Source organism: Eulemur rufifrons, chromosome 23, assembly GCF_041146395.1.
Source record: "Eulemur rufifrons isolate Redbay chromosome 23, OSU_ERuf_1, whole genome shotgun sequence".
NCBI classification, from domain to species: domain Eukaryota; kingdom Metazoa; phylum Chordata; class Mammalia; order Primates; family Lemuridae; genus Eulemur; species Eulemur rufifrons.
In genome coordinates this window covers 3,891,620-3,914,366 of record NC_091005.1, presented here as the reverse complement: position 1 = coordinate 3,914,366, position 22,747 = coordinate 3,891,620, and the positions used below count along the sequence as shown (strand labels likewise).

General features: G+C 45.8%; 1 protein-coding gene across 2 annotated transcripts in view; it reads right to left on the bottom strand.

Annotated features, from left to right (window-relative positions):
• Window positions 1-703: 703 nt before the first annotated feature.
• The window catches only part of NUP93 (nucleoporin 93), a 93,445-nt gene continuing 71,401 nt past the window's right edge, over window positions 704-22,747 (bottom strand). Inside the window, exons 4-20 of one of the 2 annotated variants that reach the window (XM_069456734.1) lie at window positions 21,042-21,116; window positions 18,610-18,699; window positions 16,938-17,077; window positions 13,751-13,883; window positions 12,825-12,982; window positions 11,555-11,720; window positions 11,187-11,280; window positions 10,202-10,393; window positions 9,155-9,281; window positions 8,966-9,038; window positions 8,681-8,725; window positions 7,055-7,171; window positions 6,226-6,344; window positions 5,184-5,301; window positions 4,659-4,742; window positions 3,091-3,219; window positions 704-1,165 (exon numbers count right to left, since the gene is read on the bottom strand). In XM_069456734.1, coding sequence (XP_069312835.1) covers window positions 1,055-1,165; window positions 3,091-3,219; window positions 4,659-4,742; window positions 5,184-5,301; window positions 6,226-6,344; window positions 7,055-7,171; window positions 8,681-8,725; window positions 8,966-9,038; window positions 9,155-9,281; window positions 10,202-10,393; window positions 11,187-11,280; window positions 11,555-11,720; window positions 12,825-12,982; window positions 13,751-13,883; window positions 16,938-17,077; window positions 18,610-18,699; window positions 21,042-21,116 — 1,971 coding nt within the window. In that variant the 3' untranslated portion in view covers window positions 704-1,054. The remainder of the gene's footprint in view (window positions 1,166-3,090; window positions 3,220-4,658; window positions 4,743-5,183; window positions 5,302-6,225; window positions 6,345-7,054; window positions 7,172-8,680; window positions 8,726-8,965; window positions 9,039-9,154; window positions 9,282-10,201; window positions 10,394-11,186; window positions 11,281-11,554; window positions 11,721-12,824; window positions 12,983-13,750; window positions 13,884-16,937; window positions 17,078-18,609; window positions 18,700-21,041; window positions 21,117-22,747) is intronic. The other variant, XM_069456733.1, reaches the window with a different exon arrangement.

Here is a 22,747-nt window from a genome sequence, read left to right as displayed (position 1 = left end):
GAGCAGCGTGTCGTGGCTCCAGCCGGCCCATTCGGGACCAAACGCTTATCCACATTTCCTCTCCAGTGCAGTCCAGGACTTTGAGACAGGTGGTGGGAGAAATAAAGCCAAGGATGGGTGACAACTACTGCTCAGGAACCAAATGCCTACAGTGCTGATGGCCATGTAGTGTCTGGATTGTGTACGTCACACACTCAGAATGTGACCCATGAGCTTGCCCAGCCAATTATCTTCAGGAGTGGGGAGGGGGGACCACGCAAGCAGAGGAACTGACCACTAGAGAAGGGAAGAGGAGCTTGGAAAAGAGAGGTGCGCACAAGCCCGGGCACCGGCGCTCAGTGGAACAGCTAGAGGGGTGAGGCGGTAAGGTTTACCCCTTCCGCAAGCTCGAGGTGGACACCTGCAACGTTCTTCTGAAGGCTCTTCTAGGCCTACACCTTCATCTCCAGTGGGACTGCAACAGAACAGCAACTGATTAATCCTGCCAGCAGAGCAGGTAATTTGAGGGACGATCTTGGACCACATGGACTCCAAGAGACACCTGAGAAGAGGGAGGACATGGAGTGCTTGATATTTCCCATACAAATCTTAAATCTTCTAAGGCTGAGGTTGGCTTTCACGTTCAAATAAAACTGTGAAAATGAACTACGACTCTGCTACATGGAATATTATATCTAAATAAAAGTAACTCCCAAAGGCTTAGTTTCCTGGCTTATTTTGGGTAGATTTTTAATTATTTAAGGTCAATTTAACTAAGTCATAGATGCCTATATGGCCTCTCATTCTGTGGCCCAAGAAGTAGTGACAGCATTTCATCCCAATACACAAATAAAAACGTAAACAAAATTTCAAAGGAAAAAAACAAACAATAAAAATAAAAGAATGTTGAAAAGAAATACAAACCAAACCAATTTATTGGTGTTGACAAAAATACGTAATACAAAACAACGAAACAAAACACAACAAAAACAAAGCCAGAAACCCCACCCTAGGGGGCCCATGCGCCCGATGTACTGCCAGTGTGCAGTCCTGGAAGCCCCCCCAAGCATGGCATTTAATTCATGAGGACCTCCATCTGCACCAGCCTTGCGTTGGTGTCCCCGGACGTGCGGTAGGGTATCATCCCAGCAAAGGTAATCAGGGCGCGGGCTTGACTTCGGAGTTGCTGAGAGAAAGGGGGAAGAAGAGAAGAAAACCAGTTAACTTCCAAGTCAGGGCACTGTTCCACGTTCTTCCATCCTCTACCCCATGGTGTCAGGGACAGATCCCCGGTGGGCGGATGACAACCGTGTGCTCCACTGTCATATTCCCCCAGCATGGTGCAGAGTTAGCAAAGCCTGTTCCCAGGGGCCCCAGTTCCACAGGCATCCCAGCCTGTCTAGCAAGCAAAAGGCAGATAGGTTTGCCGGGCAAGCCGCCTCGCCCAAACACATCTGACTAGCTCTGACTCAGCCGTGAGCTTGAGAACTGCCTGTTCTAGTTTTCTGAGCCTCTCGTCCCCCTCTCCTGGCTGGTTTCTACCCATCTACTTCCACGGGGATCCGTGTTTCCAGGGCCCCCACGGAGCCCCTGCAACAGCAGAGGCAAAGGCTGTGAGTGTGCGCAGTCCCAGTTCAGCTCTCCTCCCCTGCTTCTCCCCTCTCCCTGCCTGACTTACGTGCTTGGCCCTCTTTTCCTAGGCAACAATGTTTATGGAATTCCTGGATTGTTCCAGGAGGGAAAAAGATGGCCTTACAAATTGAAACCAAGGCCGGGCGCGGTGGCTCACGCCTGTAATCCTAGCACTCTGGGAGGCCGAGGTGGGCGGATCGTTTGAGCTCAGGAGTTCGAGACCAGCCTGAGCAAGAGCGAGACCCCATCTCTACTAAAAATAGAAAGAAATTATATGGACAGCTAAAAATATATATAGAAAAAATTAGCCGGGCATGGTGGTGCATGCCTGTAGTCCCAGCTACTCGGGAGGCTGAGACAGGAGGATCGCTTGAGCTCAGGAGTGGAGTTTGAGGTTGCTGTGAGCTAGGCTGACACCACGGCACTCACTCTAGCCTGGGCAACAGAGTGAGACTCTGTCTCAAAAAAAAAAAATTAAAAAAAAAACAAATTGAAACCAAATCTGAACCAAAAATGGAGAGTCCACAAACACATTTCTGGCCTAGTAACAAGGCTTTTAAGGAAAACTCAAGGGTCATTTACTAGGCTTACTTAAGTACCATTCCTGAAGAAAACTGGTTTTCTTTTAGTAGAGAAGGGGTCTCGCTCTTGCTCAGGCTGGTCTCGAACTCTTGAGCTCAAACGATCCGCCCACCTCGGCCTCCCAGAGTGGTCAGGACTACAGGTGTGAGCCACCGCGCCCAGCCAGACCACCTCACGGTTTCACTGGGTCACACACCTTTGCTGTTTTTTTGTCAAATCAGTCAGACAACATATGCTGTGTGAGTCCCAGGGTTCTAGCTACCCAGGCTCTACTTAACCCACGCACTGCTGGAGGCCCCAGAGGGAGTAGAAAGGGCACAGGCTCAGGTGTCGGACAGACCCGCTTCCAGACATGGCCCCTCTACCACCTGGGGGGCCCACAAAAACAAGCAAGATGCTTCTCAACTCCAGGCCTCAGTTCCCTCAGCTGTAAGATGGGGATAAATGCTGCCCTAGTTATCTCTCTAGGGTTGCTGTGATGCACAAATGAGAGGAGAAACAAGGGATTGCATCAAATTAATGTGCTAATCAAAAATATAGTTTTTTGATGAAAGTGTTTGCTTTTGATGAAGGTGCGCTGAGACTCACAAAATAACCTTATATTATAAAATGACCAGGAAGTTCTTGTGGAATCAACTACAAATTAGCATTCTGTTTGACTTTTAAAAGGTGATATTTGTAGACTTAGCATTTTTTTCTTTTTTTTGGCTTGAGAAGAGCTGCAATCCATTAATGCTCGATTTCTCTGCTCTGAGAGCCTCCTGACCCAAGATTTACCCAGCTGCCAGGGAGCAGGGCAAAGAGCACTTTCGGGTGACGTGGTCTCTTAAGAGCACAAGGGATTCAAACCAGACATGTGGTTCTCAGCAACGTTTCTCGAGAACGCTGGGATCTTACAGAGTCGCGGTCCTCGATGACTCGCTGGGGCCTGGATGCTGAGGATGGACTCGTCCCCTTGAGCCTCTTAAACTGTGTGAACAAGATGTTCATGGTGGCAAGAAGCACTTCTGAGAGGTTGTGCCTGATCTACACAGAGAGACAAACATTCGGTAAGGGAACAGGACCAAGCCCTCAGGCCCAAAAACGGGTAGAAGGAGGGTGGGCGGCTCCAAGCAGGCCTGGGCACAAGACATCCCACGGCTGCCAGGTGAAGAGCTACACAGCCACCAAAAGGGAGCTGACGGCACTAAAATGTCAAGTGGGAGAGCAATCCCCAGGCGATGCTGCTTAGGTCAGGTGGTCACTCTTCCTGCTCCCTTCCTTACGCCATTCCTCCTAGGCAGGGGCAGCGAGCCAAAAGCATGCTGACGGCATCTGGGCAGCAGAGTGATTACATTAAAGAATCTGGCCTTGCACGTCAGTAGGTCGAAGGCGTACACGCCAGTTCTCCACAGTTCCCACCACTCCCCACTGTCTCAAGCCCACTGGGGTGTCTCCACTGAATCTGCGCGACTCCACCAGAGTCCTTGGCGGCATCTGCAAGGGCAGGCCCTGCTGCACTACTTTAGCCTGGGGTGCAACGAAGGACGCGGCCAGGAAAGGCAAGAAATAACAAAGGAACACGTGGCCAAGGGAAGAGTCCGCAGCAGCTGTGAAGGGAAGGTGGCAAGGGGCAAGCCCTCCTGACTGTGGGCACCACAATAGCCAATGCCCCTGCTATGTGCAGAAGCTGTTCTTCTTCCTCTAAAACAAACATGTGATTTTTATAAAAGACAGTTGCTTAATGAGGAACAATTTTAAACTGAAATGCCACTAGTGACTTCCCAGAACCAGGCAGCTGGTTCTAGAGTCTATAGAGTCTAGACTTGAGTATTTGTGGTTCAAGAGAAGAGGAATGAACGGGAGAAGTCTGAGTTGCGGCCTAGATCAGGTGAAGCAGAATCTCTGGGGTAAGGCCCAGGCATGGAGGCTTTTATAGACCCCGGCGTGCAGCCCAGCTGAGGACCCTGCGCTAGACCGTGGCAACATGCTAGAAACCCTACAGAGAGACAGCGACCTGGGATTTGCGGGGTGATAACTTAGTCCCTGGTCATTGCATTTGCTTCTTTGGACAAAACAGTTCAAGAAGGAGGAGGATGGCAGAGAATCATAATGTGTGTTTCATGTACCTCAATGGAACTACTTAAAGAAGATCAGAGTTAAGCACTAAAACGCCCTCTAGGATATGTAGATAATAAAAGAATTAAACCAGACTTCACAGGATCAACCAGAATCCTGTTTTCCCTAAGCACATGTCGCTCACTGAAGAGGCTGTATGTTCTGAATCAGGAGTTCAGACCATCTGACGGGGATGTGGGCACGCACAGAAAAGCCAGTCTAGGATCTCTTTAAGTAGACCCACCTTGGAAAACGCAGTCTGCGTGGTCACCGTAACTACAACTCTAAAGTTGTTAGCTGCATTAAAACAAAAAGCTAGGGCTGTGGGGAAAAAAAGAATTCTATCACTCAGGAAGAAAAGGACTTACTTCATCACTGAAATTTCTGAAGGCAGCCACTCTCTCTTCCACACTTTCCTGATTCAGGGGCACCAGCTTCAAGCGGTCAATTATCTGTTTAAAACAAACAACCGCCCCACATGACACAGCCCTCACAGTCACTTCATCTCCATAGACAGTCAGCAAGCGACACGGTCAAAAGGGCTTCTTAATAGAAAACGCCATTCCCCCATACACACAAAGGCTTTGATTCTACCTTGCTGACTAACTTAATTCTCATGGTTGTTTTCTGACACAATGTAAAAAATTCAGAGATTTCAAATTACTTTGAGAAACCTGTTTTCAGATTAAAGGGAAAACAGAAAAAAGCGCACACACACACACATACGCACACACACAGAAATCCCCTTGCAAGCCCCAAGATTATACCTGTCCTTCTTCATTTACCAGGCACAGTGGTGACACTTCCTCTGTTTTAAATGAATTCCGTGACGTGTTTTGAATTTTCAAGGGCACACATTAGCCTATACTTCAAACCCCCCTCCTGAAACTTACATCAAAAGCTCTATCAATATGACCACTGTGATACTCGTCAAAAAAGGTGATCAAGTCCAACAGAAGATAGAATGTGGAGTCCACAAACTTATTTGCACTTATTCCCTGAGTCCTGTACCTGAAAGACAAAAAAGGGGTGTGGGGAGCAAGTGCGCATCATGAATTTCTGTGTAACCCACGACTGTGGGATAGCATTTTAAAAGGCATCAAAACCTCTTGTACTTTCTGGGTGAGGTTAATTAAGGAGTGGAAAATGGTGTTTATTTTGAAACGGCCAAGCGTTGATGTGGCTTTGGTATGAATCCACCTATAAATACTTGGCATGAAGCATGACTCTCCAGCCTTGACCACCATCCCAGTGTCCCAATCTCCAGGAAGGGAAGGATTTCCTGACAGGAAAAAGTCCCGGTAGCCATCGCTAGGGATTATTTGCCAAATGGAGATACCTCACTGCCAAAGAATGTTCTTTTGTGTTAGCCCAGAAAAGCATCCCAAACCCAGTTTTCTTCTCTGGATCACTCTATTAGAAGTATCTGGAGAGGGCACAAAAAGTAACATCCTTTGCCTTAGTCTGGAACTTAAACTGGTTCGTTCAAGTATGTTAACTCACTGGGGAGAAGGTGGATTCTGAAACACTGGCCAAGACACCTCTAAGAATTTCCCCATCACTAGCTTTGCTCCCTCATGCCTTTGAGATGGCTAATAAAAGTATATCCAACAGCATAATGCCCAGAACTAAAGCTAATGTGGAAAAAAGGGAAAAAAATCTAATATGCACGATTAAAATATTGAGATACAATTTCATACCCTCTTCTTTGGCAAAAACGTTAGAAGTCTGACACAGTACCAAGTGCTGGTTACAGTGTGAGGACACAGGAACTCTCATGTAGGGCTGGGGGCACGGTGAATTAGCAGAGCCATTTTGGAAAGCTGTTTGCTGTTGCCTACTAAAGCTGTACATGCACTTAGGTGGGCATGGGTGGCCTGGCAGTGGCAGTGGCAGTGGCAGCTCCGGGTCCCACGAGCCAGCTCCGGGCCTTACCGCTCAGCGATGGAGAGCGCCATGTTCTTCAGCCTCTCCTTGTTGGACTGTGGGGCACTGATCTGGGGAACGACAGGGCTCAGCAGTTTGTTCATCAGTTCCAGCACTTTGTCAGCATTCTGTCCAAGTTTTTAAAATTAAGGAAATCGTCAATAAAATAATGAATAAAAGGAAAAACTGAACAACTAAAATGAAAGAAGTTAATGGGGTGGATGGAAATGTTCTGTATCTTGATCTGAGTGGTGGTTACAGATGCCTACAGAAAATTCAGCAAGCTATACACATAATATTTATGCATTGTCTACCTGATAATTATATGTCAATGAAAACTTTTAATTAAAAAAAAATAGTACTTACAGCCCTTTCTGCTTACTTTTCTCATCTATAAAAGATGAGAATGTAATCTTTTTTAGGTCATTAGTGGTCATCATGTGGTCTTACGTAGAAATATTTATTCTAGTTCTCTCAAAATGCCCAGCTGTGGTCTTATTCTCTAACACACAACATTCACTAGCATGTCTGCGGTTGCCCAGAGGGCAAGTACGATGGCATTTTTGCCAGTAGCTTCACCACTGAAATGTGATGGATGCTTATTCTGCTGCCAGGTGAGACTACAGTTCAATGCCTGCAGGACATCCTTTCAATGTATTGCTCTAGTTTGGCCAGAAATACCTTACGGGCAGAAATAATTCTGCAAAATGGGAACTTCACTCGGGACCAATAATTGCCTAAGCACTAGGAGAACAATGGTGCTCTTGAAATGGTTGTACATTTAATGCCAAAAGGCCAACAGATCTGTTAACTGCAGAAGCAAGAGGGCACACTTTACCTTGGCAAGGTCATAAAGCTTCGCTGCTTCTTCAAACAGTCCTTTATTTTCTGCCACGGAAGCAACTTTGTTGATAATAGGCTTTGTGTCACTAGTAAACTTATCTATGACTCCAGGCTGACAAGAGAAATTACGGAGGGGGAGGAAGAGAGAGACGGAAGTACAGAGCTATTATTTTAAACACAGAGGAGCAAATGGGATCCAAAATTACTTTAACTGAAAATGCTTGCCCGGGGCAATGCATGTATTTCATACTCTCGCTTTCTGGAAGCTATCAGGCCCTATTAAAACTCTGAAAGGAGACCAAGGAAACCACACATGAAGGGGCAGACTCACTGGAAGCATGGAGGAGTCAGCAATAAGACATCTGTGCTTTCTAATTTTCCAAAATGACCCAGAGTCAGTGAAATCAATGATTTTAAATTTGCTGATGAGTAGAAACTAGGGAAAAATATCAGGAGGCTCAGAGAAAATATCTGAAAGATGTTGGATTTGCTTTCCAAGACAGATGGCAAAAGAAACTCGGTGCTGAGTGGCAAGTGGTATCAGGACATTTTAAAAACATCACTATCACCACTCAACAGCCATCAAATGGTCAGGAGAGTGTAAGAGGCCTCAGGAACCGTGGGAGAGTGAAGGCAACCGTGTGACATCTCTGATCAGCAATTCTGATTCGCCATTGGCCAAGTTGGGGTGACCTGGCCCTGCCACTCAGGAGGCGGCAGAGGGCATCAGTGAAGATCACAGGCTCTGAGGTCAGAAGGACTGGGTTCAAATTCCAACTCCCTTCTTACTATACTTGCTGTGTGATCTTGAGGAAAATAACCTCATTGTGTCCACATTTCCTCACTTGGAAAACAGATATAATGGTCCCTACTTTTTCAGGTTACTGTGGCAATTAAATAAGAAACTACATGGAAAGCACTCAGTGCAGTGCCTGGCAACTGTCATCACCACTGTCACTGGCCCCTTTCTGAGCTGCATGGTGTAAGTGTGTGAGCTCATCTTGAGATTGCTGGGTCCAGGCCATTCAGTTTTACAAAGGAGAAAAGTCAGTCCCTGGGGGCAAGTGACTTTCCCAAGGCCACAGGGAGAGTCTGGGTGAGGACTGGTCTCTGACAACAGGGCCTCTATCTCCTCTGCTATGACGACCAACAGGCACAACATGTCTCAAGCATCACTAAGGCTTCTGGGAGCAGCTGCATTTCTAGGTCACTGTGGAGTTCTGAGCCCTCAGAAACTGCCTTTTGCAGGAGGTCAAGTGCACTTCTAACTTTCCATCTGGGGAGAGTTAGGTGCAGTAATCAATTTCTTTTTCTTGCATGTTTTCTGAGCTGAGAATGGCAGAAATGTAGCCACCTCAGCTCAAAAACTGGCAAGTGTGAACCAATATTCTGAACATAATAAAAAAGTTATCTAATCACAAACTAACATATTTTAAGGAGATACAAATGTGTATAAAACCAAGGTCACCATCTGGGCCTGTAATTTTCCCTGTTTTTAAACTAAGCAACTTGGTTCAGATTTGCATGTATGGGACTGAATCCTGAAATCTAACTGTATTCTTTTGACTGTATAAGTCCCCACCTGCAAACGAACACTTCTCCAGGGTTGCACCTAACCCACCTTTCTACTTCCATCATTCTCCAGTTTCCCAAGAATCATATCGAACTGTGGAGGAAAAAAAGTTAATTTATTGGACAAAGACATAAACATAATCCAAAATTCTTCAGAGACAAAAGAGGGGAAGAAAATGGGGCAACGGGAAAAGGCTTAGACAAATTAGAAAACAGTGAGGCTGAAAGCAAAGAAAACGCCAAAACCTCCCTAGGCCCCCGCGAGGTGAACATGCAGCGTCGCACGGGCATGAGTGCGCTGAGCACTGCGGGCGAGGCAGGGAAACAGACGTACCTCTCTGCTTTCTATCACAAGCTCACTCACGCAGCGCAAGAACATGTTTTCTCCTTGACTATCTTTCTCGTCCCTGTAAGGGAACAAAAGCAACTCAGCTCCTGGTCTGGACGTGAGGTCTCTGACAGCCATTCTCAGAATGGCCGAAATTAAAACTAGCTGAAGTAAATGGCCAAAAGCAAGTGGTACCTGAGGAAGTAGAAGTACTGGAGGGCCTCCCTGGGGTCCGTGGACTCAAACTTGCGGGTGTAGAGCATGAGGAGCCGCACAAAGTTCAGCCGCCGCATGCAGGGAGGGTCACCAGGCTCGTGGCTCACTACACCATGGGGGTAAGAATGCGTCACAATCACACTGCCCTTCTGACCCCCGTGACCCAGAAACCACGGAAGCTGAATCCACAGACCCAGCAGCATCTACTCCTGTGGCCCAGCGCGTGTTTGCCAATGTAAGCTTTGGCCAATCCTCTTCACCACCCTGTCCTCAATTCCTCCCCACGCACAGAGTGGAGAAAATGGCATTTTGCAGTAAATTATTAGTATTTGGGTCTTTGAGTTAAAAGCTGACCCAACTGACCATTACGGCACGTGCCCTGGGGTAACTGCTGCACCCGTGAGGAACCCGCAGCCACTCACCCACGTTTACTCCCCTCCCTCCCCCGACTCTCTCGTCCGAGGCGTGTATGCACACAGATGGCTGGGTGGGGTTTCCCATGTCGTTAAAGCCAGAGCCCTAGTGGGAACCAGACTCATGTCTCAAGGGACAGTTTCTGCACCATTCCCCGGGCAGTCAGCTTGCCACAGAGCTAGCACTTTGTACAGCACCTTGCAGAGGTGGGGACCTGTGCCCTTAGGGCTCCATGTGGCTTTCTGGATCCCTGAGTGCGGCCTTTTCACTGAATCCAAATTTTACAGAACAAATAAAGGGATTGGTGCTGTGAAGTTTAGGTTTGGTCAGGGGGCTGCACTTGGGGATCTGGAGGGCCACATTTGGCCTTGAGGCCACAGGCTCACCACCCCTGCCAGGGAATACTAATGGGGGTGGAGCAAGAATCCTAACATTAATCATCCAAAAAGCTCAACTGTCTACAGTGTTCTAACATGATTGGTACCATTTGCCCAAATCCTTATTGGGCAATAAGGATTATTGCCCAATAATCCTTACAGTTTTGTGGCCACTGTTGCCCACTGCGGAATGTGATGTGGTCACACTACTGTCAACCCAGTCACGAATACTCACAGAGCTGGGCACTCTGTCCCGAGGATTTCAAAAGCAGCTTCAGCTCAAACAGCACCAGCGCCACGTGGACGGCATGGCAGCGCAGCCGCTCCATGCGGAAGAGAAAGGCAATTGCCGCTTCGAACTGCGCTGTCAGGAACAGTACTTGGAAGTAAAGGAAGGGCTGCTGGTTCACTGTAAAGTGGGACTCACCTGGCGGGGTGCAGGGAGAAGAGATAAAACCAACTCAGAAGGAAGCAGCCCACTGGCAGCCCTGGCCCCCAAGCAGCAGCAATGTGTGCCCGGCAGGAAGGCAGCACCAGCATGAACCTCAATTAATTAAGAGGGCCCTGGACACAGTGAACTGCCAAGTGACACGTGACCCAGTTCCTCCACCTTCTCTAGACTTCACAACATGGCTAGCAAGTAGGGGTTGTGTTACAAAACCCAAACTGCCTGCATTAGGTGGGAGTGAAACAGAGTTAAGGACGTTAACACAGACTACAAAAGGGACTGTTCATCTCCTGTGCCCTGTTAAGAGTCACTCACTAAGGAGAGAAATGAAGATTTCAAAGAAGCTTCAGTTCAATTACATTCAAAGAAATGTAGATTTCAATAACTGCTAACGACTATTTGGAATCTTCTTCCCAGAGTGTCTCAACAATGAGGGAGAAGAAGAAAAGGTATTTCTCTCTCCTTTGTGCAAGGCCTACCAGGAAGCAACAGCTAAGTCCCCTTTGTCTCTCCCCAAGCAAATGTCTGCCGGAGCAGTTCAAAGAAATTAGAGAAAACAGATTACTACACATGACCATATAAGCCATACACACTTAACGCCACGTGGCCTCTACTTGAATCTGAAATGGTCTTGTTGGCTTTTGCCTTGAAGATCCATAGGGCTATTGAAGGAGAGACGGAGTTCAGAGATGAAAGATTTTCCCAGAGGAGAACTTAAGTAGTTGCCTTAAGTGGACAAGAGAAGAGAAGGCGGTCATGTCCAGGATCTTACCATAGTCTTCCAACAACTGTTTCTGGAACTGTGAGAGAGTGAGCCTGTCTTGTGGGGAGCTGGTGCCGTCGTCATCAAAACACACTTGGTTCAACTAAATCCCCAAGAGAAACAGGCATTGGAACAGACCACGTCCTGAGCACAGGCCGTGCTATTCACTAGCCCTGCTCAATGCTATGAGTGGGAGGCTGCATGAAAGGCTATAGTTCACCTGGGAATCACCAACAAAACATGGGGCCGGGAGACGAGAAATCCACCGACCCTGATCACCTTAGTGGCATCCTGCACCAAGCAGGTAAATTCTGTGTGGGAAACGTGAGCGGAGGGAAGGGGTAAAGCCCTGCTGGGACAGAAGAAACAGCGCCTGCCTTCAGCCACAGGTAGTCCTCGGTTTTGTCCGCGACTTCACTCTGATTGTCGGTGACGTCGCATCTGCCAATGATACAGTACACGGCCCGCTTGTAGGGATCCGTATTGTTCCTGAGGGCCCTGCGGTAATGCAGCCGGAGCTTGTTTTCCGTAGCTGGGGACAATCTAAAGACATAAGGGAACAGACAGACAGGCACACACTCAGTAAATATCCTCAAGGGCATCTGAAATCACCCAAGATCCCAACCACGTAACAGAGTTAGGAAGCCTTCGTTCATCTAGGGTGACACACACTGTCCCTGCCCCATCCCCTTGGTACCATAGCTTTGACCTGACTTGCAACTACCAGCACCTGTGTCTCTCGGCCTGCTGGCTCCCTCTAATTGCTGAGCCCTGCGGGGGCGGTTAGAAACACCGGGGGATGAGTATTCCATTCCACCCCCCGTAGCACTCGGGCAGTGACGGACAGCCTCCTCTGTCCTCCACATTCCCTTGCTCATGTGAGACCACCTCCCAGATAAACTACCTGCATTCAGATCTCCTTCTGAGGGAACCCTGCTTTAAAGTCTAATATGAGCAAGAGAGGGGCTTGTGGTTTAAGACAATCTCTTGACATGGCATTATTAATGCTGCCAAAAGTATCCCTGGTTTTTCACAAGTTCAACTGGAGTAACAACCATTATTTCTTCTACATACATGTACATATATATAAACTCAGTTTGAGTGTGAACTGAAGGCCAATTACATTAGCAAAATTCAGGGAACACTAACACCTAGCAGTTCCTTAATGAAAGAAAACATTTAGTGAACAAATTCAATGATTATATTCAAGATTACTAACTTCTCATTCTAGCTTTTAGGCTGTGAAGCACACGACAACATATTTCCATCGTGGGCTGACCAGAAAAGCACTAAGTGTTAACAAAGTGTAATACAAAAAACTCTCATTTTATAAAGAGTCCTTGATGTGCCTTGGATGTACAGAATAAATCAAATCACGCTCCCAAACACAGTCTCTCTCCCTTACAGGAACAGAAAAATCCCCACGCACAGATGCCTGCATGTCTAGACATCAGTGTCGGAACGGGGCTCTCTTTTAATGTTTCCAGTTGTTATTCCCAAGAGAGTTCTACTCGCTTTCTTAACCTCCTTTTTCCCCAAGAAGAAACTTATTTTGGGCACATGCAGGGAAAAGAGAACAACGCCAGTGGAGGCCACCCCTGTGATTCCGTGTGGCTGCTTCTGGCCGCGCCACCTCATTCCCCATACCTTCTGTCTTTGCTGTTCATGTACTCCTGGAACCAGGTTTTAAATTCTCCCAGCTGATGCTGGGCTCGATTAACCACCTGTGAAGCAGCAAGCAGGTCTCCACAGCGCATGCAGTAATAAATTAATGCCCACACAGGATGGCCTTCCACCTCTCCATCCTAAAAGAGCAAAGATGAATGCTCAAAATAAAGAAGTAAAAGCTGACTGCTTTTTGATGTGCTGACGCCCAGCTAAGCCCCTTTCCTTGTTCTAAGTCACTCAATCTTCAGAAGAACTCCGTGAAGAACCATTAACACCCTCCTCTTCCCTGTTTTACAAACAAGGAGACTGAGGCACAAGGAAGTTAAGTAATTTGTTCAGAGCAAGCTGTTCAGTTGCAGTGTGGCTCCAGAGCTTTTCCTCCAAAGCACTACATACCCCACCTGCTCCACAGCCGGCCCTGTGGCTTCTCTGTGGAATCCCAGTGGCCTGCAGTAACTGGGTAATGTGTTCTTCTGTGATAACGTGCAGACACACAGTCCTAACAACCCCACAAAGCAAAGGCTAATGATGTCACTGACCAATGAGAGACCCTCATCATCACCGTACTTGAGTTTCTAGGTTATAAACTTTTTATTGAGTATCTTGGTATTAAACACTGTGAGACACCAGGGATCAGAGAGGCAGATCTGTTCCCACTCTCCTGATACTACAGCTTACCTATCCTAAATCTGGTTTTGTCACTTGTCTGCGCAACATGTCCAGAACTCAATGACATCTCTCCCCTGTACCTTGCCTGGACTCCTACACGCTTAGCCTCCCAAGAGATCCCTCAGCTTCTATCCTTCATTAACCCCTCTCTGTTCTCTTCTCCACACATAACCTCATTTTAACTGAAAACACCCATCTGGGAGCGTAAGTGATCACACAGAGAAAGGCGCCAGTACCTGAAGTCCAGGCAAGGGAGCTGGAAGTTTAATGTTTAGGAAACTTCGAACCAGCTGGTAGGTCCCAGGCACCCCACCCAGCTGGGCCTGATGCAAATTTCCAAAGACAGTCACCAGGGTGTAATTCTTATAACTAGAAAAATTGTAAAGGGAAAAACAGGGGAGAATGAAAATACACATCACGCACATCTATGTCCATATCCACGACATTACGCTGTAAACTCTGCAGGGCAGGGCCTGGACTTCAAACCCAACACAGAAGAGGAAATAGGACACGGTTAACAAAGCCAACTACATTATCTACTCAGTGGCAGTGGATCACTGCAAAGATTTCTCATCACTGCTGATACGTGAAAGAACACAACTGTGGACTTCAAATGCATGAAGAGCTGATGTGCAGAATAACTGCTCCAGCTCACAGCCGTTAGTGGATTCTTTTTAAACATTTTATTTTGAAAAATTTCAAACCTACAAAAAGTTAAAAGAATGGTTCAATGAACATGAACATATCTTTTACCCAGATTCATCAATTTTTAACATTTGTGGGCATATTTTTTCTATCCACACACATATGTGCTTTGTTTTTCCAGAACCATTTGAAAATGTTACATAAATCAGGTACTACCTCATCTGTAAATTCTTTTTTTTTTTTTTTTTTTTTTTTTGAGACAGAGTCTCACTCTGTTGCCCAGGCTAGAGTGAGTGCCGTGGCGTCAGCCTAGCTCACAGCAACCTCAAACTCCCGAGCTCAAGCGATCCTCCTGTCTCAGCCTCCCGAGTAGCTGGGACTACAGGCATGTGCCACCATGCCCGGCTAATTTTTTCTATATATATTTTTAGCTGTCCATATAATTTCTTTCTATTTTTAGTAGAGGTGGGGTCTCGCTCTTGCTCAGGCTGGTCTCGAACTCCTGAGCTCAAACGATCCGCCCACCTCGGCCTCCCAGAGTGCTAGGATTACAGGCGTGAGCCACCGCGCCCGGCCTGTAAATTCTTACTATGTGGCTAAGAACTAGGAACATTCTCCTACCTAACCTCAATACCATTATGACACCGAGAAATTTAACATTAATATGTTACCATCTAAATCATAGCCCATATTTGTTTCTTAATAATGTCCTTTATAGTTTGTTTTTATTTTAAATGCTGGATCCAATCAAGGAAATACATGGCAATTATCATGCCACTTCCACTTCCCTTAATCTAGGATAATCCAACCACCTTTTTTGTCTTTCATGACACTGACATATACATATTTTTTAAAGAGACAGGGTCTCACTATGTTGCCCAGGCTGGAGTGCAGTGATGATTCACAGGTGCGCTCATAGTGCACTGTAGCCTTGAACTCCTGGCCTCAAGCAATCCTCCCACCTCAGCCTCCTGAGTAGCTGCAAGTACAGGTGTGCATCACTACACCTGGCTGACATTGACCCGTTATAAAGAATCAAGGCCAGGTGTCTGGTAAAACGTCTCACAAGCTGGATCATTTCCTCATGATTTGATTCAGGTTCAACTTTTTTACCACTAAGTCTACACAGCTGATGCTGGTACTTCCCACTGAGTCCCACAGTGAGGTAGGTGACACCAGTTTGCTTCATTATTGGTAACACTAGATTTAATTCACTTGGTTAAAAGGTATTGTCCAATCAGATTTCTCCATTATAATTTAATATTATTTCCTTTGTAATTAATAAGTAATCTGTGGGGTAACACATTGAGGTCATGTAAATATTCTGTTCACGAGCAATCTTTCTTCCATCCAATGGTTTTAATTTCCAGTGATGGTCCTTGCTGAACCAGCTACTACACTAGTGGTTGCAAAATGATGATTTTCTATCATTCCTTCTTCATTTATTTGCTAGCATGCTTCTTAAAATCCCCTGCAGTGTTTGTAAGTGCTTCTATACCAAGATTAAATAGTCCAAGTTACAGATACCCAAATATGTGGTTAATAAAGAACTTTCAGAAAATGTTCATGTCCAAAACAGACTGCCTCAAAAAATGAGGTGTTCCATACGCACAGATGTTCAACACCAGGTGCAGTAACTGGGAGAGTTAGTGAGTGAGAGAACGAGTTAGTGAGAGAGAAAGAAATAACCCAAATGTTAACTATAGGAAACAGACTCAATGAAATTTTATGCAGTTATGAAAATGACAGTGACAAAGAACTGAACTATACAAAACCATATCTTGTACACATTTGGATCATAACTGTAAAAAATAAAATCAAAATAGTCATAAATCAAAAAACAGTGGAAAAAAAGACATATAACAAGGTAATAGAAGCCACTGAATATAAGGTGTAGAGGACCTCCCCTCTTTTTTCAGGTCCTCTTTTTAGCATCTTCCAGAATTTCTATAAGCATGTATCATTTTTACAACAAAAACTAAAAATCAGTTTAACAAATGTAATGAGTTTCCCATCATGGAAGTATTTGAAAGCAGAGAATGGACAGAGTCCTGTTGCAGCCAGGACAAACAGATGCCCCCCACCATCTCTTCCAACTTGAATGAAGACAACTCATGAGCTGTGGCCAATTCAGAGTTGGAAGGAGTGTCTGCAGGGAAGGATGAATGGCACGGTCCTACTAAAGAAGGGGATAACAAGGCACAAGGGCACAGCCACAAACCCTTCAGTGGCCAATTCCGATTAGTGAGGGGATGGCAAAGAGACGCAGGCACAAATCACAGGCACTAGCAGCGGGGACGGACCCTGACTCATAGGGATTAACTGAGGAGAGTCAAAAGGAAAGATTAGGGGCCGTCCTAAGGTTTGAAAGTGGTAATATTGCTGGGAGTGAAAATTAAAATGTTGAGAGAAAACAAAAGGGCCTAAGGAGCAATGGCTGGGCCACATGAGGACACAGGATTATGACCTAAGGCATTATGGCATTATGGTGTCTCCCAGTAAAGGGACAGAGAGTGGAGAAAGAGAGAAAACGAGAAGTCTAACTGCGCTCCCGCTGACTGTGATTTTACGTGTGTGATTTGATACCACTGCAGAACCAGTGCTGGCAGGGAAGTGTTTCTGAAAACAGGATTACACCTCTCAGCCTTGTTCAATCTAATATAATAAATCTTAAATTATACCAGCTACAGCGCACTTAGCCCAAGGGCTACTTCAGACGGGAGAAACAGCTTGCTGCAGGGGCTGACAGCCAGCCGCACCGCCCTATTGCCGCCTTACCTCTGCTCCAGGTACCCCAAGGCCTGCCTGACAAAGTCCATGCGCACCTCCACGCTGCTGCGGCTCTTCAGGGCATCCGTCGCCGGCGCCAACAACACGTCTGTCATTTGTTTTACCATGGTCCACATGTCAGAAATGCTCTGCGCATGAACGAGACCGCACGTGACAATGCTGCAGGGCTGGAGCAGTTATCTGGCTCCTCGCGGCACTATGGTCTCAAAGGCAGGCAGGATGAGGAGGGGTGAGGTGAACGTCGTCTGTCTGTGACCCACAAGCTTAAGCTCAGCACAGAAGATGCGTCTCTGCCTCGTGAGCCTTCAGAGTTCCCACCACCGAAGGGCACCCCCGCCCCTGCCCCGAGTTGGTTTTCAGATCAATTACATTCTGAGGCTGACATAACCACCCACATAATTAAAAGCACACAAAAGTAACAAGAACACTGAATCTCTGTGGGTTATCCCTTAAAAGAGAGTGAATACATTTATAATCATCCAAAGCTCTAGGAGTTTAAACTCAAATAGCTGCATTTCAGTCCTTACAAGGTTATTTGAGTTTCTTAAGGCTTAAAATAAGAGTTTAACCTAAATAATACAGGTTTTGTCCTCCCAGAGACTCTCCAAGGGCCACTGCTCTTATCCCATCTGGTGAGTGTCACAGCTTCCCATTCTCCTTGCCACCCGCTCCCTTCAAAAGACACCTCCCAGGAAAGGAGCGGGCATTCTCTCCTTTGTGTTACCACACAGCTGGGACCACCTCGCCCCAGAATCCTCCCACCCACAAATCTCTCTTTAAAAATGCGTTCCCTGAACCCTTGGCAATACTCTAAACTTAAGAATCCTTGCAGGATAGCACTGTTTAGAGAAAAGCAGGTTTACAGTTTTTTCAAAGCAAAATAGAAAAGCCTGTTCTCATGGTCTGTCTCAATAATTACAACTGTAGAATATCCAGCCAAATGTGAGTCTTTCTGTGGTAGGATGATTGGTGAATTCTTACTTTCTCCTTTAGGTCTGTTTGTATTGCCTTATATTTTACTATTTAAAAAAAATTAAAAGTTAGATGCATCTTTGAAAAGATAAAAAAAAAAATCTGTGTATGGGTGCTTGTTTCCATAATACCTTTCTTTCCTCCTTTTTTCCTTCCTCCTAGCCACCTACTAACCCACCCACTCACCCATCGGTAAGAGTTGCAGATAGGAGAATAAAAGATGTGTGTGTGTGTGTGTGTGTGTGTGTGTATGTAATGGAACCGGGGTAGGTAGATGAAGAATGCTCACAAAGACCCCACCTGAGTCAAGTTTAAGGGGCTCACAGGTATGAAAAAACTGCATCACCTGTACAATTCAGCTCTTGTTAAAGAGCCCATTAGTCTGTCTAAGGAGGAAAAATGGTGAGCAGGGAGTCAAAGGCTGACAGGACTTCAAAGCAAATATAGCTTGAGGAGAACTATTGTGACCATTAATTGATCCTAGCTGGGTCTTTTGAAGATGCACTTAAAAAAAAATCATCATCAAGAAAACCACCCAAAATTATTTAAAATAAAATTCTGGAGAAGAGTTAACATTTTATTCCACAGCATGGAGTGTCTCTGCAGCACATTTCAGCCAGTCAGCAGGCTGCTAATCCCATCTGAACACTGGCCCCAGCTTTCTCCCCGGGCTGGCTCTGGGCGCTACCTTATCATCCAGCTCTGCGACGGAAGCACAGAGGTCCACAAGGTTAGGCTGCAGGTGCCCGTTGACAATCTTCTCGTTATAGATATAAATCTGAAATGATGAAAAGCACAGTAAATGGCACAATTTCTATTTTCATTTCTTTTTAAAACCTTCTGAAGCAGTTCTGAAGCCAGGAAATGGTCAGCAGAAACTTGAGCCAACTTTTCCTTCCTTGGAGTGGCTGAGCTATCCACACTAGCCAGCTCCCTAGCTCTGTGTTTGAGCTGTGGGCAACACACCAAAGCTAATTGTTACCCCAGCCCTCCAAACACAGGAGAAATGGGAGCAGAGCGGTCCAGTGGGAAGAGTGCCACAGGCAGTTCTGTGCCTCTCTGTCCCAGGGAGCAAGGACAAGGGGAAGATGAAAGAACGGAAGGACTCTGGCTGCTGCTTCCTAAGAACCAAAGCAAAGTTCGGTAAAATTCTGGCAAAAGGACTGAATGGCCCCTGGTCCAGGGCTCATGGGCTGAGTACGGAATGTCAGGGTATAGCCCCGCTCCACATGTGTTAGAACAGCAGTTGCTCTACACTTGGAACATCCTTTTCTCCTTGAAAGAATCTATGGTCTTTAGGTAAAATTTTCTCAAGAAATACTACCTATGTGAGCTTTAGGGTATGGGAAAGCCAGGATTATTTTGGATTTTATTTTAAAGGAACTAAAATAATGATGGCAAAAACTAGTAAGCTCTACTCTTGTGGAAGGTCGCTTTGTATTTGAAGTCTTTGCTCTACCAAGGACTGAACAAAGGAGGGGTTAGACAAATCATGACCCCACTGAACCTTCATTTTCTCTATTTTAAATGGGGGACATTAGCATCACGTAGCTCCCGGAGCTACTATAAAGATTAAATAAAATGGTTTTAAACTATAAAGCAGTGCTTATTCACTCAACAAGCATTTACTAGGGGCCTTCACTTTGCAATGTACTGTGTTCACCATGGGATACAAAGAGTTACTCTCCACTGGAGAGGACAGCCATGTAAACAGACATAAACGTGGCGTGATGGTATCCTAGGTGCTATAAAATGTGAGTTTTATGAAGTTTTAGTCTTTGCAGATGCAGAAGACATACAGTTTCTCTCCTCAGAAGCTTATAATTTCATTAGGCCTCTCTTCAAGGCCATGGAGGGAGCCAGCCATATACTGAAGGTGAAATTTAAAGGGTGTAGATGTGCAGGGGAAATAGGATCTAAAAACTGGAGGAGAAGGCAATAAATGGAGGCTGGTGGTAAAACATGAGTCAGAAGGAGGAACTCATCTGTGGGAAGCTGATGAGGCTGGCTTCAGCTGCCTGCAGTTTGAAGTGGCAATGGCACACCGACGGGGAGGGACTTTTTCAAAAGCATTTAGAAAATTTCTCTCAACAAGGGATAAAAGAGGGGCTTCTGCGAATACCATGAGCCAACCAGGTAATTCAGTTAATGCAGAACTCCACTGGCTAGTTAACTGGTGGCTGAAGACAGAGACCTGTTACAGAGCACAGGGTCTAATGGTTCCATGCCCACTGCTCACCTCCACAGTTGCTATCTGCTTCCGTCTCCAATCACCCCCCTCCAAGTCGGAGGGAAGGAAGGAGATGGCTACTGCGGAGGGTCCCAAGTGGCACTGATGTGTTCCCCTCAAAGAATCATGGGAGGTGGTAATGGCTGACTGGTGTTCCCGGGGCCAATTCTGATACAGGATGATCTTAAGGGGATGGAAGCCCACTACCCTTAATTTAAGAAACAGGAATGTTCTCCCTTCTTGATACTTTGTGGGGGAAAGTGGCAAATTACAATGAAACACAGAGTCAGCCAGCACTGCTTTATTCAAAAAGTCAATTCCACTGTCAGTCCACCAGAGTTCCTGTGCTGAGGAAGCACCTCAATCCTCAGCCTCATCATTGCATGGCCACGATCTACAACCAGAAGCCTGATCCCCAAAATGTCATGAGCTCTTCCAAGACAGCAATGATACTAAGTAGTGCTGAATCTGACATGCTTAACAAGGCAGAAAAGCATCTAGAAAATTTCTCTTAGCAAGGAGCCAAAGGAGGATTTCTGCTAATACCACCAGCCTAACATGTACTTCAGATAATACAGAACTCCATTTGCTAAGCAGTGCAGTTGCTCAAGGCTTTACTCTACACAGGGCTATTGCCAGAAACGCAAACTCAGATGCTTGGTCAGTATAGAGGATAGATTTCAATTGCCCCAAACCAAATCTGAGCCATTCTATTACCCTATTTGATAGAATTCCTCAGTGGCCTATATGGCAAAATATTAACCAGTCCTCTAACAGACAACCCAATTTCCTTTTGGGGTTTGACCTTCACATGGAGTCTTTGCTCCCTTTTACAGCCCAGAGGCTCACAAAGGATTTTCCTGGGTTAAGTCTTCCCGGAGCACCCTCACCTGCCGGGCGTAGGCCATCTCGATGCTATCCAGAGAGCTTCGACCAGGGGGTCCCACATCACTGATGTAACTCCGCTGTGGATAAACACACGTTCGGAATTGGGTAAGAACAGTGTTCAGTCATGTGAAGAAATAAAAATCACATAAACATCCTGTCTTTAACAGAGCTGTGAGGAGTCTGTTTCCTAGTTAAGATTTCCTCAAAATGATGATTTTAGGGATTTCAATAAAATGCAACTTTCTTACCACGAACACATGGGAAAAGAGCAGGCACTGGACTGGGTTAACTAAAAAATAACAGGAGGCTGGATAAGCCCTACTGACATCTCGATGCCTGTTTCACTTGTGAGGCCATCACTTTCATTGGTGGGCCTCCTGTTTCCATGAATTGTATCAGGCAGTTGAAGGAACAGAGTCTATAGGTCACAATACCAGATTTAGACATTTCCAATCTAGAAACTACACTAAGACAACAGCTGCGGATTAATTTTCTGGTATCTGAAGATGTGGAGCCTGGCTTCTAAGTTAAGCAGTCACTCATTCATACAGTAAATATTTGCTAAGTGCCTGCCACGTGCACAGCTGTGTATACATCCATCTCCACAGGGACGAAAACAAGCCAGCCTAGAGAGCCTGTCCCCAAAGAGCTTACCAGCTGAAGGAGAGAGTCAGATACAAATGCAATCGTGTGTCACTTAACAATGGGGACGCATTCTGAGAAACGCATGGTTAGGTGATTTCGCTGTGCAGACATCTACTATACACCTAGGCCATATGGTAAAGCCTAAGCTACACACCTATAAGCATGTTACTGTACTGAATGCTGTGGGCCACTGTAACACAATGGTAAGTATTCGTGTTATGTAAACATATCTAAACATAATAGGTACAGTAAAAATAAGGCATTATAATCTTATGGGACCGCCACTGTATATGTAGTACATAACTGTATATGAAAAAAATTTATCAGTCTTTTTTAAAAGAAAGACTAATATTCATCTTTAACTAAGCTTATTCCTTACTGTAAACAAATATGGATCAAAATTAGGTATATTCTTAAATTTCCAATACATTAGTTTGTACTATAGCATAACAGATATCAAATTCTTTAAACTTATCTCAGTTAAAATAAATCTCATCTCACTTTAAAAAAATGTTCTATTTGGCCGGGCGCGGTGGCTCACGCCTGTAATCCTAGCACTCTGGGAGGCCGAGGTGGGCGGATCGTTTGAGCTCAGGAGTTCGAGACCGGCCTGAGCAAGAGCGAGACCCCATCTCTACTAAAAATAGAAAGAAATTATTTGGACAGCTAAAAATATATATAGAAAAAATTAGCCGGGCATGGTGGCGCATGCCTGTAGTCCCAGCTACTCGGGAGGCTGAGACAGGAGGATCGCTTGAGCTCAGGAGTTTGAGGTTGCTGTGAGCTAGGCTGACGCCACGGCACTCACTCTAGCCTGGGCAACAGAGTGAGACTCTGTCTCAAAAAAAAAAAAAAAAAAAATGTTCTATTCTCTAAAATCTAAAGTACAGCAGAGAAGACCAGGCTTCGTGGGAAACCAAAAGAAGAGAGCAGAAAAACTTCCCAGCACCATGAAGCTGGTAAAGGAATATTAGAGTAAGAACTGGGAGGAGGGCCTAGGGAGGGGCAGGTGGTAGAAAGGTGGTTTTAAACTCTCAATTCTGGAGAAAGAACACTGGACTAT